Here is a 19,847-nt window from a genome sequence, read left to right on the forward strand (position 1 = left end):
GGCTAGTGGTTTTCAATAAAAGAATTCCCTTATTTCTATCCAATTCCTTGCCAATTTCAGGATTGATATGTGTATGTTTGGCTGTTTGGCTGTGGAAAACCTAGGTACCTAACAGATACCCGTTTATTTATCCAGTTTGTTTCTGTTAGTTTTCTTTTTTTCTTTTGGATGGATAGCTCATTCATCCTCTCTTTGTAATTTTTTGATGACATCAATAAAGTTATCAGTGTCTTATTAAAAAAAAAATTAAGATGCCTGTTTACGAGCAATCTTAATATTGTTGTTTACCTTTTTTGCGCCTTGCTTGATGAATTCTGATTATTGACTAGTTTTCTCTCCTCTCTCTCTTCTCCTTTTGTCTCTTTCTGTATCTAGCTTATAGTCCCTCCTCTCTTCACATTGGAGTTATTTCTGGTTCCTATATGTGTTTGAAAAAAATCTCTTTCTTTAAAAAGAAAAAAAATATAAAAAGAAAAAAAAAGGAAACTTGGCCAAAGCCGTCGTTGATAAAGAGTTTTATCTTTCCAGGTTTTTGATTGTTGGTTTGAGAGTGGATCCATGCCTTATGCTTATATCCACTATCCTTTTGAGAACGCTGAACTCTTTGAGAACAATTTTCCGGGGCATTTTGTGGCTGAAGGCCTAGACCAGACTCGTGGATGGTTAGATTTCTTACTTCCTAGATATGTCTTTACTGTACTTTTCTGATTTGAGAGTGCTTCTAGTTATTTGTCCTTTATAAATCACAGCTAACATAAGAACATTGATGTCTCCATATATTGATCAGAGAACCGTAGATCTTCATTTTTCTACTTTCATTGTGCAGGTTCTACACTCTTATGGTGTTGTCTACTGCATTATTTGGAAAACCTGCTTTTAGGAATCTCATTTGTAATGGGCTAGTCTTAGCTGAGGATGGAAAAAAGATGAGTAAAAGTTTAAGAAACTATCCCTCTCCAATGGAAGTTATTGATGATTATGGAGCTGTAAGTTCACTCTACCACGTTTTTCTTTATCACTTGTATTTTCTACTTCGTTTATGCTTCATAAAGTATGGAGTTTAATTTCTCATTAAAGTGTATTTCTTATGAGCAAATGATATATGTTTTATTACTTCTTTTGCAGGATGCGTTACGGTTATACCTCATAAATTCGCCAGTTGTACGTGCAGAGCCATTACGTTTTAAGAAGGAAGGAGTCTATGGTGTTGTGAGCATTTTCACTTCATCTTTCGTTCTAGGCTTTTCCCCTTTGAGTTGTACCTGATTTTATTATAGCCATCTTAAGACTTTTTGGTAGGAGGGAAAATTGGAAGATAGTGGATGGATTTTAGGACTTGTGGTTGTTCGTTAGGAGGGATGAGAGGATGGGTTGGGTGACGGATTTAAAAAAAAAAAAAAATCTTCTTCAGGACTCTAATTTTGTTCCAGAGTTGGAAGGATTGGAGGTGGTGATCCATACAAAACACAATACCTTTCCTTCCTATATTGTTCCCTTCTTACCAAACAAAACATAAAAGTGTTTGGCGTTTCCTTGTTACCTCTGAAGGATACACATTGGTTTCTTATTTTCATCGTTTCTTGACTGTTTACAGGTTAAGGATGTATTCCTTCCTTGGTACAATGCGTATAGGTTCCTTGTTCAAAATGCAAAGAGACTCGAGGTTGAAGGGTCTGGATCATTCACCCCTGTTGATCAGGCCACCCTTGAGCAGTCGTCCAATGTTCTTGACCAGTGGATCAACTCTGCTACACAAAGTCTTGTTTATTTTGTCCGACAGGAGATGAATGCTTATCGTCTTTACACAGTTAGTTCTCTATCACAGTTTCCAGTCAATATAGAAAACCAGGGAAGCATAAGGAGATAACATATATGAATTAAGAAGCATCTTTTATTTTTTTTTCGTCTTTTAATTTCTTCTGATTCTGCTAATAGTACTTACTCCATACCAACTAAATCCTTACAAGTACTTTTACAGGTGGTTCCATATCTTTTGAAGTTTCTTGATAACCTCACAAACATATATGTGAGGTTCAACCGCAAGAGACTGAAAGGCCGTACTGGAGAAGAAGATTGTAGGATTGCACTGTCTACTCTTTACAATGTACGAAAGTCATAAGTTACTGTTTTTGGAAATCTAGTGTTACCATTATCTGATCAACACCATTGTCTAATCATTATTGTTGACATTATTGTTGATCAAATTGCTTTTTTCTAGTCACTTTTTCCTTGATGGTCTGAATTGTGTCATAGCTTTGGCATTACAGTCCTGGTTAATTTTCCAATTTTTGACAATGTCCACAAAATCAATAGCTGGTGTCTGCACTTGAGATTTTAATTCTTGTCCCTTGTGTCTTATCATATTGTTGTTTCATTCTGCAATGACTGCCTACTGTATTTTTTTTTCATCAGAAAAATGAAAAGTTTAATCTAGGAGATTTCACATAATACTTATTCAACCTGTGGTCTGTGCATAGAATAGTTATTATTATTCCTTTTCTCTACATCTTCCATTACTATTTTTTTAAAGGCATCTTTCATGACATTAAGCTGTCTAACATTTCTATGTGTTTTCTTACGCGCTTCCAGGTCCTTCTAGTGTCATGTAAAGTCATGGCTCCGTTCACACCATTCTTCACTGAGGTTCTTTATCAAAACATGCGAAAGGTTTCTAATGATTCAGAGGAAAGCATTCATTTTTGCAGTTTTCCTGTAGCAGAAGGAAAGGTATGGATGGAATTTAATTACCCAGGCAGAATCTTTATAGCATCATTCCCCTTACTCCATAGGGCCTCAAATCTCTGTCATATTGTTTTTGTTTTTTCTTTGCTAGTGGACATCGTGTTCTTCTGTGTGTTTTGTATTCTTCTATTTTATGTTTAAAGTTTCATTTCTTATCAGATTTGGAAGAAGAAAATAGTGATTATGGCTGTGAATAGTTGTCAACCTTGAATCAGTCAGGCCTGTCCAGTCAGAGATTCCTATTCTTCTTTCTGAAATTATTCTAAAATTCTGGGAAAATCTTTCTGTTTTATACCTACACACGATGTACCTTAATTCAAGCTGTTTGTTTGTCTGCACTTTTATTGGCAATGTTTCTCTACGAAATATTCATGCCCAGTTATTATATTTTCCATTTTGTAAAATGATGTAAATATTGATTGCCTAAACTTATTGCCATTTCAGAGGGATGAACGAATTGAACAAAGTGTTTCAAGGATGATGACTATTATTGACCTTGCCCGTAACATTAGGGAACGTCACAACAAGCCTCTTAAAACACCCCTGAGGTGTGCTTTTTAGAATTGTAACCTTATTTTGTTTATCTGTATTTTCAACTCTTTATTTCCTTAATATTCTCATTTCATCTTAAACCCCCAATAACTCCTTTTGCTTTCTTTCTTTTTTTTTTTTTTTTGGGTGACAAAACTCCAGGGAGATGGTTATAGTTCATCCTGACTCTGACTTTCTTGATGATATTGCTGGAAAGCTAAGAGAGGTATGGGAATAGCTGTCCAAGCACATACCAAGCTTGATATATATTATATATGTTTTTTTTTTTCTGTACATGTCGAATTTATGGACTGTTAAAGTACTTCAGTGGCGGTAGATTCTATTCTCAAAGCAAGTGCTGTCTTTCTTAAAATGACAGTAATAGCTACTCGTTTATTCAGTATCTTGGCAAAAAATTTTCAATTTGTTTTTAGTTCTCTTTGCTTTGAGTTGAATCCTTGTTCATTTTTTTTTTTTTTCGGTGGAAGAGTGGAATCCTTGTTTGCCTTTTGTTTTGTTTTGTTTTTTTTTTTTGTTGTTCTTTTAGGAAGTTTACGTTTCTTATTGAATATATCTACCATTAAAAAAATATGCATGAGGCACATGTTCCAAATCAATGTTTGTGTCTTTCTCCAAATCTTGCTTTTCCTTCTTGCTGAATGTGTTTTTTTTTTTTTTTTTGATTGAATATAACATGATTATATCTGAGGTGATGTTTGTGTAAGCTGCAATAGTATGTAGTTTTGTGTTACGTATTTAAATTGCTTCTCAAAATTGTTTAAACTTTCACGTAGCAGTTTCTGAGGGTACAATTATTAATTTCCCAATTTGGTCGCCCTCAAACTTATACATTGTTGAATTTCCTCTACATTTCTGCTTTTAAAAAGTTGTCTAGTTTTATAGTAAACCTGAAGGTTTTGTATTCTCCAAAAAGAAAGGAACAAAAAAAAAAGTTGGAATAATGGAATTTTATTCTCCATTCTTTGTGCATTATATCGTCTTGCAGTTGTATGTATGTGATCTATAGTTTCACTATGATCAGCTTAACGTAGGTCACATGTAGGTGCTCACTTGTTCTCTTGGGACATCATTCTTCCAATAATAGCTTAATTCTTGTCATTTGTGTTTCAGTACGTGTTGGAGGAACTCAATGTACGATCTCTTGTTACATGCAATGATACTTTGAAGTATGCTTCCTTGCGTGCTGAGCCTGACTTTAGGTACGTAAACGAAGATCTTCAAGAAAGGTTTTCTGTTTATTCTCCATGTGTACATGTTAAATTGTATTTTGATGTTTGTTTCAGTGTATTGGGTAAGCGGCTTGGAAAATCTATGGGAGTTGTTGCCAAGGAAGTCAAAGCAATGTCACAGGAAAATATTTTAGCTTTCGAGAGAGATGGAGAAGTTACTATTGCTGGTCACTGTTTGAAGCTCTCTGATATTAAGGTCCTCATCTTCTGCTGCTTAGATACCATTGGTCTTTATAACCTTAGTTTGTATCTATGCGTCAAATTTGGCTGGCATTTGGCTATTAGTACTTTAGTGTGATTAAATTAGTGACAAGCGTGCAAGATACTGGCTGCAGCAGCAAGCTTGTTGCATAAAAAAGTTTTTTCTTGGGAAGAACTTAAAAACGTCACCTTTTCAATGCCATAAAGGGAAAAATTTGGTAAAAGCAACTTTAATCTTGGGAGAACATGTTTTGCAACATGCCATTACATTAAAGAAATTGGTAAAAGCAACTTTTCATGGTTTGACAATGCTGATTGCTGTTTGACCATGAAGCTCGAAATGAGCAGAAAGTATGTCCAGTTAGTTTTGTAAAAAGTAGTAATTTAGTTTTTCTTATTTGCAGGTTGTTCGAGATTTCAGACGTCCTGATGGAACAACGGAAAAGGAGGTTGATGCGGCAGGAGATGGTAGGGATTATTGGAGGCTTCCTGATATAATTCTTTCGGAAACTTGTATGCCATATGTTTTCTATGTGCCTCATGTTTTTTTGTGCCATATTTCAGGTGATGTTTTGGTAATTTTAGATTTGCGTCCAGATGAGTCATTGTTTGAGGCTGGTGTTGCTCGTGAGGTAATTTGCCTGCCAGCCTTCTTGAGTTCATGTAATGTAAACGAATCACGTATGACCTGTATGCAACACTTCAAATGTTTTATTCTGTATTCAATTCAAAAATAATAATAAACTAAAAATAATGCATTGTGATGTTGGTACAGGCAGGGTGACAATAACTGAGTTTCAAGTACATTGTTGATTGTTTGCTTTTCTCTAATCCTGTTAGGGATTGGATTTTCTTTTTCGTAATCATGATTTTTTCTGTTTTCATGTTGTGAGGAAAACCTGTCCTCTTTATCTTTTGTACTTAATTTTTTCAGCATAATAAGATCTCCCTTTTTTCGGCATAATAAGATCCCCCTTTCTGTATAAAAGAAAGTGTTTTCATTAAGAAGCTTACATATTTCTGATAGAGGTTTACTTTTTCTTTGTTCACTTTAGATTGTTAATAGGATTCAGAAGTTACGGAAGAAAGCTGCACTTGAACCTACTGACATTGTGGAGGTTTACTTCGAATCATTGGATCAAGATAAATCAATTTCACAACGAGTCTTACAGTCACAGGTCCTATATCTCTTCTTATTCACGGATTTTGCTCATTTATATTTGTTCATGATATTTGGGTTTATAAATTATGCGTATAATATATCAAATCTATGTACATATTTTATGTTCCGTTTTTTGTTAAGGAATTATGTATTTTGATTTTTTTTTCTAATCGGATACAATAGAAGGGGGAGGAATGGTTCTTCTTTTTTCGGTCTATGTTGGGCTGTAATGCTATATAAAGGAATAAGGGGATCTTTGAAGAGTTGGAAAAAATATTGGTGATTTGTGGGAGAAAATAAAGTTCTAGATTCACTTTGGATGCATGAGGACAAAGTTTTTGTCATTTAGTTTTCACATTATGTTAGGGAGTGTAGTTTATTACTATTTAGTTTTTATCACTGGGTTTCTTTTCTTTTTTTTCTTCATTTGTTTAGGTGGACATCTATCCTCCTCCCCACTTCATGTTTCTCTCTGATTAAGGATTTTTTTTTTTCAAACCAAATGAAAAATTATTCTAATAGGGGCAATAAAGACTTTAGCAGTCATTTCATTGTTCGAATTTGATAATTTCATTTATCAAGTTGTTAGAATTCGAAATTTTTACGATCAATCCCACCTGATTTGACCCTTACTTGTTTTCTGATTATGGAGTATAAAGTATTTGTCTTCTTATGTATTAGACTAAATGTATATGTGGTGAGAATTCCAAATCTAGGGTCTAGCTCTTTCTTTTTTCTTTTTTTTTCAATTTTTAGCGTGCCAACGTCTTAATTCTAAACTAATTGTCTGTTTTAACACGCAGGAGCATTACATAAGAGATGCAATTGGTTCGCCGTTGCTTCCTTCCGGTTTGATGCCATCATATGCTGTAAGTTGCACTCAATAACTGAATCGTATTTGGTCTCTCAAAGTCATATTCTCAAATTCTTGTTGCAGCTTGGGTGAAAGAATACCTAGGAAAACAAGGAAAAAGAAAAAGATGGATGTTATATTTTATTTAGGATAATGATAAGGAATCAAGTTATCTATTACTTTCATGTCGGTGAAGTGAATTGTCATTTTGAATCAGTGAATTTATTTTTGTATGAATTTTTGTTTTACCTTTAGAACATTAACAAATTGTTAATGTTACAAAAAAATAAGAAGATAACCCTAGCATTTGACCTAATTTTTCATAAATTGGTATGAAGCAAATTTACTTGACATTTATATTTGATGAAGTGGGCCTATTTCCGGGTGACACAAGTGATAGCAAGTTTTGGGAACTTTAATTTGACTTTGAATTCGACCTAATTTGTCTTATATACATAGATTGATTGATAGATAGAAGTTGTCTATCAATTTGACAAATATCTTTTGCTTTCTTCTGCAATGTTTTTGAAGATTTCTCTTGCATGCTTTATGCATTACAATTCATTATAATATATATATATATATATATATATATATATATATATAAAAGAGGTGATTTGTCTATTTCTTGGACCTAACAAACAATCCATTTTCTTCGCATGTCTGTCCATTATGGTTATATATATGCAACGCGTCTCCCTCTTTGTTTTCTTGATATATGATTAGCTATCATTTATGGTACTAATTGTAGGTAATCATTGCCGAGGAGCGTTTCCATGGAATTTCTGGCTTGTCATTCGTGATTAGTTTGTCACGCCCTGCTCCAGTGTTAAACTCAAATGCCGTACTGCCATTATGTTCGGGTCAGTTTTCTAGTCACTTGTGCTTATGTTCAACCAAAAAGTGAACCCTATTCTAATTTGCTCCCCTGGTTTGCCTCGATTTCTCTTACGACATGTTCTGTTACAGTTTCAGGAAATGCAAAGGTCTCCAACGGGCTGAGGACTTATCTGTTATCAAGAGATCATTCGAATTTGAAGTCTGAGTTTCAAAATGGAAATGGCAAGGTTGGTCCTCACATCTTGCACAATTTATGCTTCATTTTTCTTTTTTCCTCATTTTGATGTATGCTTCGGGGATTCAGATTTTCTGCCCGATTTTTGGTGTCTTAAATAGCATTTCAAAAATAAAATAAAATAAAATGGCGTGGCCATTAATGTGTTTGGTTAGAGACACCCAAAAATTGAATAGGGGATCTAGTCCTATGTTTTGCCCATAGTAGAAATACTAGCATGCTCTGACGAATTATTCAGAGTACTCACTGTGTAGCGATTACTCTTGATGCAGATAACGGTTGATTCCGTTGAAAATATTCCTTCCCTGGATTTAGTGCTAGGAGAACACGTGTTTTTGACAGTTGGGGACTTCTACTCTGCCACAAAATCTGGAAAATTTTGATTATTGTCTTCTTTCTCCTTGGGAAAAAAGTCTCACATTTTTGAAATTTCGTTCGGTTTTTGTATAGACGACGACAGAAGAAGATAATTTATTCTTTCAAATTGGATTATCATACAAGAATATAAAGAGATGCAAGAAATTCTTAATCCAGATTGGGTGACCGGATTTGATTTTCTATTTTAGAAGCATTTCTAAAGCAATGCCAAATTGATGTACTGATGCTAAATTTTTGGCGTTTGAGTGAAAATGTCACTCTCCAATGTAATGTTATTTTTTATGTTAAATTTGTAGCATTATGGTTTGAAACACGAAATAGAATAACACTCAAATGTTACTTTTACACTTTTTAGTGGCAATATAACATTGATGTTGGCCTTTGCATCGGTGATAGTCTTAGAAACCTTACGAGCCATCTTCGTGCTACATTTTGTTTGAAAAAGTACAATTTATTTATAGAGGGATTAATATTGTACAATTCATGAAACCTTAGGGTCGCAAGATGTGAACAAAGTGAGACAAATGCAATTCGTCAAAGGTGCTAGTGTAAGTTACCCTAAAAATAACAGTTTCCTAGTCTCGTTCCTTGGTGCACTTTAGCCTTTAGGTGGATTTGGCTCTTCTCACTAAACATAGGACCTCTTAGCGCTAATCTATGGACGACCAAAACTCATCCTGCCACACAAAGTTAGAAATCCTTTTTGGTTCTTGAGAGTGATTTGGGGTTTTAGTTTTTTAATTTTTTATGTTCATAACGTAAGTCCTTGCTACTCTCAAAGATATTTGTTAGGCAAAGGAAGCAACTTTAGTTGCTCTAATTTCTGAATATGAATAATGCCGGATTATTGTAGGAGAGCTTTCCAAGGGTACAGCTCTTAGTTGTACTTTAGAATAGCAGAGAAATCTGATGTACTTTTACGATTTGTTTAATTTGTTCAATTTCTAATGTAACTAAGAGCATATTTGTTTGACTGTATTAGAGCATTGTATTGTATACTAAGATAATAATATGATGTTCGGTATGACCATTACATTGTATAAATTAACATGGATGGTAAATTAATACGGTTTTATGTCATATTATATAATAGGGGTATTCACGGAATCCGTCAATCCAATTGATTTGTGAAATCCAATCCAATCTAAAGTTTTGGATTGGATCGAAAAAGTTTTGAATTAGACACGGATTGAGATTTTCTCAATCTAAAGGTGTTGGATCGGATTGCGGATTAAACACTTTTCAATCTGCGAAATCCGCGAATCCAAAATCATATATATAATTTAAATGTATATATGTATATAATATATTTCAGTTTAGTTTTAAAAAAAAAATAAAAAACTTAGACTTGGTTGAATAACTTTATGTCATATTTATGCTATGTTTATTTGAGTTATGAATGTTGCAAACTTTGAATTGTGATAAATGATGAAGATTTCATGTTGTGTTTTATTTTATATATGGATGTCTATTAATTTATGATTTTAAAGGTTGTAATCAGTAGAATCCCTGAATCCAATCTATAAAATCTATGAATCCGTGAATCCAATCCGCAAAATTCAAAAAAGTTTTAGATCGGACACGGATTGAGAAAATCCCAATCTGAAGGTTTTGGATCGGACACAAATTGACCTCTAATCTGCGGATTTCAATTTGTGGATACGGTTCATTTTTTATGTATTGTATTTTATTATTGGAAAAATACACAATATAGCATATTTCATACTTATCTTTGAAGTGAAGAGCATACTTTAAGATTATAATAAATTATAGCATATTCTCATTTTGTTTTTAAACTAGATAGTTTTATTTCCAAGTTACCCCTTTCTAATCTAATACCAAATGGTAACCTTAATCTTATTTCTCTCCCTCTCTCTCTTCCAGTCACGCCGCCGTTTCTCCTTCTCCGAGAGCAATCCACACCGCTATCACTGTTGAAGGCTGTCGTAGCCAAGCACTTCGTCGACACCGATTCAACCGTCGCAAGGCATCCTTCACCGGGGCCGATTCAACCCGTCGTGAGGCCTGATTCTTTTCTCTGATTCTTCTCCCTCTCTCTCTTCCATATGTTCTTCTCCCTCTCGCTCTTCGATTCTCTCTCTCCTCTGTCAGTTCCTCTCCCTCTCTCTCACCTCTGTTGGTTCCTCTCCCTCTCTCTCACCTCTGTCGGTTCCTTTCTCTCCCTCTCTTTCTCTCTCTCTCTCTGTGTTTCTCCTTGGCCAACCGAGACCTAGAGTAACGACAGCTGAGATCAGGAACGTCACCATCGCATTGCGGGTCGTAAAAAGCTTCTCCATGGAGGATCTGTTTTTCTCGCAGATCGTTAGATAATTTGGGAAGTGTCGCGACCGGAGATCGTCACCAAACTGAAATTGATGTTACATCGACCGCCAAGCATCGTTGTCCCCGGAGATCTTCATTGCGAAAAGAATAGATCTCCGACACTTGATGTCAATCACCGACTTTGTGGTGGTCGGCGACACTCGATTGGAAGCAGGTTTTGAGGTTATTGCAAGCAGGTTTTGAGGTTATTTGGTTGGTTGTTTGTTTTGCTGGATCTTTTGTATTTTTTGTGCATTATCTGGTGATTTTTATTTGAGTTTGTAAGTTTTAGATTGAGTTTGTTATTTTATGATTTTTATTCTTTTTTGTTGTGATTTGGTTAGCGGTGAGAGTTTTAAATAGAATTTAAAACGTTTGTGATTTATTTTTTGATTTTTAATTTTAAATATAGTAAATACTTCACTGAATTTAAGTTTGAATACGATAAATACTATATTTACTAATAAATACTTCACTAAATTCAATTTCCAATCTCATAAATACCGTAAATATTTCACTGAATCTAAATCTTGATATGTTAAATACTACATTTACCAATAAATACTTATAATTCTTGATCTGATAAATATTATTTTTATTAGTAAATACTTTATTGAATTCAAGTTTGGATATGATAAATACTGTATTTACCAATAAATACTTTACTGAATAAGTTTGAATATGATAAATATAATATTATAAATATGGTATTTACCGGTCACCAATTGCTAATGTTGGATGTAATACTGAGATGTTTGGTTCAAAGATTAGAATCATGAGATTAGAATAATTTTTTATTTACGAGTATTTTTTGTAAGAGAAAACACTGTAACGAATCATGAACCATGATTCAAATCATGGTTTGAATTCTCCAACCAAACGTCCCTAACAGACATCCAGTCCCCTTTTTCTATGTTTTTAACTGAATTAGCGTAGGGGCCTTTGCACCTCAAATATAGCAACTAAGAGGCCAGGATGATCAAAAGTCCAATTTTCAGTTTCTGAATATCTAGGTAAATGTAATAGAGCAAACTGAAATCTAAGGCTACCGATTGATAATATAGTCCTAAAATCAACACGTAAACTCAAGCAGCACCGGAAGCGGCTTCTTGACAAGCCTCAGACTCTTCAACTGTTGACGACTCTTGGGGGAAACTAGGAGATTTTGGGGTCAGTCCCAGCAGCTTGAACATGAGTTGATCAGCATCAAAATCGTTGTTGGGGGTAGTCAACAACTTCTCACCCGTGAAAATAGAATTTGCCCCAGCAAGAAAACACAGTGCCTGCTCGGGCATGGAGAACCGAACTCTACCGGCTGATAACCTCACCATGGCTTTTGGCATGACAATACGAGCCGTAGAAATCATCCGAATCATCTCCCATATTTCAACTGGCTATGATGCATGTAAAATAAAAATAAAAATAAAATAAAATAATAAATTTAACTGTGTTAAGCACATTAATACATTGGGAACAGAGTACAAATGTATTACAATTTACAACTCAACATTAAATGAACCAGACTCCCTCCTAGTGTTGTATTACAAAGCATATATAATAATGTCGCATCTTAAGGTATTTAGCGACTAAATTAAGCAAAATTATCAGTTAAAAGATTTCTAGCATATCGAATTCTAAAAAGAATAAAAAATTAGAAACTTTTTTTTCTTCTCTTTTGGCTTGGGAGAACAAAACAGGGCCCAGTTTAGGATTATTCTTTTAAAAGAAGCAGTGTTGTTACTTTCCGTATAGTAAAGGTAAAAACAGAAGCAGAAATTAAAGGCTAAGATGTTCAACTTATCAACAAAACAAAAAAAACTGCAGGTGCTTTTGATCACTTTTACTAGACAATTTGCATCACAAACTTTGCCTAGACGTGAGAGAAACTCAATTGAGAGAACATGAAAACAGACATGTGGCACGCATTGTACAGCAGTTTGCTAAAAACAACCCCTTAATGCCCTAGAGTTACCTTTTGATCTTGGAGAGGTGTGCCTTTCACCGCAATCAATGCATTGATGGGAACGCTCTCAGGGTGAGTGGGCAATGTTGCCAAAGTATGCAACAAACCAACTCGATCCTCCTCTGCTTCTCCAAGGCCAATTATTCCACCTGCCAACAGAAAAGTTAGTTGCTTAGATAAATGTCACCATGCTAACTTCACAATACTTGTTCACCTTTCTTCCCTGATTTTCTTTATGGAAGACATATAGAATGTACTTGAAAAATGAAGATTATTTGGCATGAGACGCTTAAGGTACAAATCACATCAAGGGAAGTATTAATACGATTAGCTTAAAAAGGCCAGGATCACATTAGACACTATATAGCCATTTGCAACTAAAACAAAGTTGAGTCTCAAATAGTCGCACCACGGAGCTTTTCACATACACTACTTGACATCCAATAATCATCTAAGCTCTACAATTTAACAAACATTGTGCACTTGGTCTATTATAATAAGCTAATATATCCATCTATATGCAAAGAGGTCTATAAGTTAGAGGAGAGATCTCACTCCTTGGGCAGAGACAGGAGCTCGTATGCCAAGGGAAATGTTCAGAAAAAGGTGGCTTGGTTAATTGAGATGGAATATCACCACGTAGATGACCTCTAATTGAAAGCCATCACAGAAGGACAATCTCCCGTATATACACATCTTAATAACACAATTTAGAAATAAGACAGAGAAGAAGAATTAGAAGAGGTTGACTTTTGAGTTCTGTAACTCACTAGAGACCCTAGAGAAGTTCCATCTCTCCTCTCTATATCTTTTCTCTGTTGCCAGTAATAATGCTACTACTGCCAACACTTTCTTATTTCTTTAGGCGGGATAATCCAAGAGACAATTGATCATCCATGTTCAACATGAACAGCTGAAAAGAATGCTGGCAATAAAAGGGCTCTTGTATAGTTGCATAGGTGATATTTTGATAGCCACTAATTGATCATTGGCCTATTGATATCCAAAATAAGTCTCAGATATTCCATGTTCTGCAGAAAACATCGAAATGTGGGGTAAAAGTATGCAAACTACCTTTGAAAAACTGCATGACTACAAGGGCCAAAAATTAACACGTGAGCTATAGTATAAGTCTCCAACTCGGTTAAATCCCAAATTAGTTCCTTCCCCTGTTGTGTACTCTTTTCATTATTTTTTACTTTCAATAAAAGGTTCTCATTTCTTATAAAAAATAAAAATAAAGAATCCCAAATTAGTTTATCAAGTACCTGAAACCTTGGATTGAAATAGAATGTAGTGTTCGAATGACAGCAAGGAGAATGTATAACTTCTTAACCCATTCCGATTTACATACTATGCAGAATGTGAGACAGCTACCACAGTAATGACTCGAAAGTCTAAAATCATCCCAGCATATGGGGAAAAGTGCATCAATGCAACTCTCATTTCCATATGCTTTTATAGTTCCCAGTTAAGCAAGGCATGTATCAAGAGTGACAAGAGCCCAACGTCCAAAATTAGCAACAATGAAGGAATAGCTGTTGACTGTTTCCCACTATAGTTGATGTAGAAGCACATTTTCTGTATTAGAAATAGCAAATTAAAAGCCAAGTTACCTGAACAGACGTTAATCCCTGCATCCCGGACATATTGAAGCGTTTGCAAGCGGTCATCATAAGTCCTTGTTGTAATGATGTTCGGGTAATATTCCCTGGATGTATCAAGATTGTGGTTGTAAGCTGTGAGGCCTGCTTTCTTGAGTTCTACAGCTTGGTGCTTCTCTATCATGCCCAAAGTGCAGCATACCTCCATCCCCATACCCCTGCAACATAACAGTTATTCTAATGTAAACTATCCATTTGACCAGAAAGAAAATTATTCTACAGCAGGATAAATAACGTATTTGTCATTATAGTATGATCTACAATGAAAGAGTTACCAAGCCATGCAAAAGGAAATTTTAATGAAAGCTAATCTTTTGCAGTAGGTGAATAAGCTCCGATATCATATCATGTTAACTCATGAACCTGTCGCGATAGTTTATGTAGCCAGATTACAGATATTATGATTAGATTTAATCATGACGAGAACAATGGTCTAAAGTCTTGCAGATAAATCATCTGCATTTATAAGAACAGATCTCTGGTCCAGCAGTTCGATTATTGCCTCCAGATTACATCCTATTACCTTATTTCTTTAACATATTCAAGGATCTGGTTGAAATTAGTTTTTCTTCCCACTGTCTCTCTCCACGCCGCACCCATACAAAAGCGCGTGCTACCCGCCTCTTTTGCCTGCAAAAGAATGGAACTTTATGTCAAAATGATACAACAAATGGGGGAAAAAAAGGACCATGCGCAAAATAAATATATAAGTGGAAGCATATAAATAACTCAGACCCATGCTCAAATGTTTTGATTGGATATGGGCATATGGCCATTCAATGAGATTACTGTAGGAGTTCTGAAAGCCAATAAAACAAAAAATGAAATATAGAATCGAATTATCAATTTAAATCCCCTTCTATTGTCATTATTATTAATTTTATAAATCACATGAGAGAGAGAGAGTTTTAGAGACAACTCTCTTGCAAATACACACAACTCTCCTGCTCAAATAAACCCACATGCAGGTTGCAGAACCAATCTAAAATGTCTCAGAAGTCACTTTATCTCAAAAACAATATAATAAAATCTCAGCTTTCACACTCTTAAATAAGGAGGCCTTATACTGGGCTTACGGATCGTGATGTGTCCTGCTTCTTATCAGCAGCCGTGTTAGCAAAAGAGTGAAAAGGCAAATCATCTACAATTATAGTTGGACAAGAAACCATACATAAAAACAAAGATTTTATCTTTCCTCCGAGTGATAGATTAGGTAGTTTCCGTGTCGAGGTCTATCTAACACAGCCAAACACGAATTATGCACACAACCCAATAGTCCAATTTAGTACTAAAGCAAATAGAAACAACCGAGCACGTATTATCTTAGCTCTTGATATGTAAATACAGAATGTAGCAAGATGAAATTGTGTACCTTTTTTGCTGCCCCCAAAACAGCATCCTTGTTCATAAGCTTTTGGGCTTTTAGTCCTGTATCATACCTGGATGACTGAGGACAATATGAACAATCCTCACTACATCCACCCGTCTTGATAGAGAGGAGAGTGCATTGCTGCACTTCCCTGAAATTATGAGCATGTCTGTGTACTTGAGCCTGGAAACAACAGGGAATGACTTAGTACTATTTTTCTTTTTTTCTTTTTTTTTTTTTCTCTTTTTGGATAAAAAAACTTCCTTTTTGATACTGAAAGTAATACAAAGAAGTGAGTACGAGAAATCTTCAAAAGAGTTAAGACAATAAAAACAGAAAAGAAATAGAACTGAAGCTTAAAGATAAAAAATCATGTTTAAAACCCGTAACTCATAACATCTAATCACCCCATTACATCTTCTCAATTCATAATATTACAAAAATTTAATTTTTAGAAGGAAATGTCTTTAACATCAAAACAATGACAAATATTCGAGCAAGACAGAAAAAAGATAAACAATTTCCGTATTTTCATGGAATATGGACGTGTTTGTTTTGGACAATATCTGCAAAAATATCATGTATCTATTTATCTTCACAACGTTTGCCGAGGAATATCACACCCAAAAAAAAAAAAAAAGAATAAACACATGCTTTCAGGAAATAAATTAATTCTAATTCTGATATTAAACACAGTGCGCCAGCTGAAAATGCATGCGATATTGAGGCACATCTAAAAAAGCTGTTTGGCTGGCAAGAAAATAAGACAGCAAAAAATTCATTGGGGGAATAAAGAACAATAGCGGAAGTTAGGTTAGAGTACTGACTCCATGGAAGAGAAGATCGAGAATGGGGGAGTCGTAGACGGCCTTGATCTCGTCGCGAGTCCAGTCGTTTCTCGGGCCGTCTTTGACGGTCCTCTCGGCCTGAATTGCAGCGGCGGAGGAGGATGAGAAATGGAGAAACGAAGAAGAAGATCTCAGTTGCGGACGCAGAATGGAACGAATCGACAACATTTCTTCTTGTCTTTTTTATTTTCTCGGGAAAATGGAAATGAGAGAATTTTCCCGGCAGAGAAAATAATGAGAGTAGATCGGAGCTGAAATATACAAATAATATTCTAATAAATAAATAAATAAATATAGTTATATTTATATAGTAGTTGTGTATTGTGTGTGGCCGAATTGCCAATGGCCACCAAGTAGGACTGCTCCCATAATAGCTGAGCCACTTGGACTAAGGCTGCGCACGCACGGGACTTTGTTAGTTGGCCAACCCACTTTTTTTTATGTTGTTCTTTTTATGGGTGGTTAAAAAAACAAAAACAAAAACAAAGGGGCGTTTCTCTAATACACCTCCTAAATATGAAAATACCGGTAGGTCTGGTTGAGTAAAACGATCGATTAAAATCGCACTTTTACTAGGGGATGAGATATGGGTACGCATCATTTGATGCGAAGTATGTCCCGTTTATTTCACCGATTTAAATTTTATTACAATAAAAAACTCTCAGAAACAGTCATATTTATTTTTTTTACTATAGTAAAAAGCTCTCACATAAAGTCACATCTTAACTCGAATTAAAAACTCATATCAGCGAACTAAATATGCTCATAATAAACTGCAGTCGACCTGTCTGACGTGGGCTATTTTGTGGAGAGAGGTGACCGGAGGTCTTGTCCGACATGGATGTCTTTCTCGAGAGGGTTGAAGGGCAAACAAAGAAGAAAAAGGTCCTGGGCTATTTTGGCAAGGAACATCGCGGAGAGGAGCACTTAGTACCGGCGAGGCTGCTCAATTTGGAGTCTGGTACTGGAGAATGATCCTCCGTTCTTTTTCGCATGAAAATACTTTTTTAATGTAAATATATCTCTTTATGAATTAATACATCTGTTAAAACAGTTATATTTTTAGCTAATATGTGTTTAGATATGTATCAAAATACATCACCAATTAATGCAATAATTCGAAACGTTTCATATCACAAATCACACACAAACAAGGTTTTTCTGCAAAAAAACGTGTAGTATACGCGCTGCAGCACCCAAAAAAGTTTGACAGCGCAGACGCCACTAAAAAATTTGACTTAATGATTAAAACACAATTCCAAGCTACAATTCAGATTTTTAGATATGACAATGCTAGAGCGTATTTTCATACCATACTTGAAAATTACCTTCGGACAATTCCTTGAACCAATTATAACAACAATTTTTTTTTTCCAAAATTCTTCATAAAGCGTAATGCAAAAATAAGAACAAATTTTGAGTTTTTATCTATGTTTTTGTTTGGGAAAGGTGTGTTAGTATTTATTTATTTTTATTTTTATTATTTTTTTGTTGACGGCTAGTGATTTAGGATTAGAACAAAGCACTATAAAGAGGGGAAAAAAAAAGTTACGTACCCTTCCTTTCGACTTAGCTGACGATCTTATATGCCTGGGCAATTGTAAAAGGTGGACAGTGATACCATGTTTGGAATTGATCTTGTTTTTATTTTTTTACGTTTTTAAAAAAAATAAAAAAATAAAAAGATTTTCAAAACGGTGTTTGACGCAAAAAAGACAAAAAATGAAAATAAAAATGATTTTTTAGTTTAGTGTAAAATGAGAGAGAAATGAAAAATAACTTTTAGTCGTTTTTTATTTTTTATTTTCGTTTTCTCCTTTCTCGAGCAGAGAGAGATATTAATGGATTTTTTATACTGAAAATAATCTCTTGATAAAACTCTAAACACACCCGGAGTGTTTACAATCAATTTTTTTTTTTGTTCATATCTAAAAGTTTTGCGCATAATTTTCTAGGTTTGTTCTTTTGGTAAGGGGAAGAAAAGAAGATAGAAGTTTATCTTTTTGTCCTTTTATTTTTTTGAGAAAGTATTATTATATTAGAGAGACCTGAAGAGTTTATAGTTTACTGAATGATAAGAAATTCATTTATACAAGCATTTAAAAAATTTTATATTTATTTTTTTAAAAAATATGTGTAAAGATATCAATTGATAAAAAAAATTAAGTAGGAACATATTTAAATAAAATTATTTTAACAAAATAAAAATAAATAAGAACACGTGAAAAAAGTTACTCTTATAGGAATAGAAGAACAACATATCTTTAAAAAAACACACAAAAATTAAAATGTAAAAAAAAATCACAAAAGTTAAAATAAAAAAAGAAAAAAAATTAGTGGAGTAGCAAAGAACTTTGAGTCTTTTATGTATTGTTAGATTTTATGTTTTTTTTTAAAATTTTCAATTAATTTTGTAAGACTTTATTTTGAGCAAATCAAATAGAAGGTAGAAGGATACCTATAATATGTGTTTCTAAAACTCAAATATAGCTATTTAACATTATCAAGCACTTTCTAGATATTTTAATATGATAGAAAGTACTACATTAATTTTATTCCTATAATATATACATATATATTTTTCAAAATTACAAATGATAATTACTCAACCCTTATTCAATTCTCAATTTAAACTAAGAATCTAATCCATATTTCCTTTTCTCACATTTTTTCTCTATCAAACATCAACTAAATTAGATTTTTGGTTTAAATTAAAAATTATGATTCAACTCATAAAATAAACAAACAAACATCCTTAGTTCATCTTAATTTTTTTTATTTATCTTCTACAGGTTAAAATTTTATAATACACAACACAAAACTGTTCCTAATTATAGATTTAATAGTCAAAATATTAATTGAACTGCCAAAACAATTTTTCCTACCAATAAAGACAAGAGACGGTTCCTATTTTAGAAATTCTCATTATCAATTTAAAAGTCTTCCCAACAAATGATTAATCACTAATGGGTGCAGAACAATGTTGTTGCGCACTAGTGATGCCGCTAATTTATGTTTGGTTGGAGGATTCAAACCATAATTTGAATTATGGTTTATAGTTCGTTATAGTATTTTTTTTTATAAAAAATACACGTAAATCGAAAATAATTTTAATCACATGACTCTAATCCATGAACCAAACGTTTAGTGGTGGTTAATAACACAGGCAATACTTCTAAGTTTGAATTCTATGGCACCATTCTAATAATGTTATTGGACATAAATAGTGCGTAGTATGGGGCATACTTTTTATTAGTAGTGGTGCTTAATATCGGGGCTTTTTTATATGAGTATTCTTTAAACTTTACGAGTTTAATAAATTGGTTTCATAAATTGTTTTCTTGATAATTCACTGCTTAAATTTTAAAATTTATTGTAATGTTAATTAAATTAAAAATAAAGTTACAATTTTGACTAGTTTCTTTTACGTGAGTGTTAAATGAGAGTAATTCTTATCTTTCTACATGGAATTGATCATTTTATACACAT

The 19,847-nt window shown here is 33.9% G+C and overlaps 2 protein-coding genes across 2 annotated transcripts in view; one reads left to right on the forward strand and one right to left on the reverse strand.

The window, feature by feature from the left end:
- The window catches only part of LOC21407428 (isoleucine--tRNA ligase, cytoplasmic), a 17,485-nt gene extending 8,939 nt beyond the window's left edge, over nt 1-8,546 (forward strand). The window contains 17 exon segments of the mRNA XM_024166295.1: nt 529-662; nt 827-986; nt 1,126-1,209; nt 1,595-1,807; nt 1,979-2,104; nt 2,590-2,727; nt 3,187-3,290; nt 3,436-3,499; nt 4,405-4,493; nt 4,578-4,719; nt 5,129-5,192; nt 5,289-5,356; nt 5,780-5,902; nt 6,690-6,755; nt 7,491-7,602; nt 7,709-7,806; nt 8,087-8,546. Of these exon segments, the coding sequence (XP_024022063.1) occupies nt 529-662; nt 827-986; nt 1,126-1,209; nt 1,595-1,807; nt 1,979-2,104; nt 2,590-2,727; nt 3,187-3,290; nt 3,436-3,499; nt 4,405-4,493; nt 4,578-4,719; nt 5,129-5,192; nt 5,289-5,356; nt 5,780-5,902; nt 6,690-6,755; nt 7,491-7,602; nt 7,709-7,806; nt 8,087-8,197 (1,896 nt within the window). The 3' untranslated portion in view covers nt 8,198-8,546.
- A 2,944-nt stretch (nt 8,547-11,490) lies between these two features.
- On the reverse strand, nt 11,491-16,614 carry LOC21407429 (biotin synthase, mitochondrial). Its single transcript, XM_010099188.2, has 6 exons — nt 16,338-16,614; nt 15,514-15,693; nt 14,665-14,771; nt 14,094-14,299; nt 12,487-12,626; nt 11,491-11,908 (listed from the first exon to the last, which is right to left on the reverse strand). The coding sequence occupies exons 1-6, from the start codon at nt 16,524-16,526 to the stop codon at nt 11,600-11,602; spliced, it is 1,131 nt and encodes a 376-aa protein (XP_010097490.1). The 5' UTR covers nt 16,527-16,614; the 3' UTR covers nt 11,491-11,599.
- Between the last annotated feature and the right edge of the window lie 3,233 nt (nt 16,615-19,847).

Source organism: Morus notabilis, unplaced genomic scaffold (genome assembly GCF_000414095.1).
Source record: "Morus notabilis unplaced genomic scaffold, ASM41409v2 Scaffold212, whole genome shotgun sequence".
Taxonomy (NCBI): domain Eukaryota; kingdom Viridiplantae; phylum Streptophyta; class Magnoliopsida; order Rosales; family Moraceae; genus Morus; species Morus notabilis.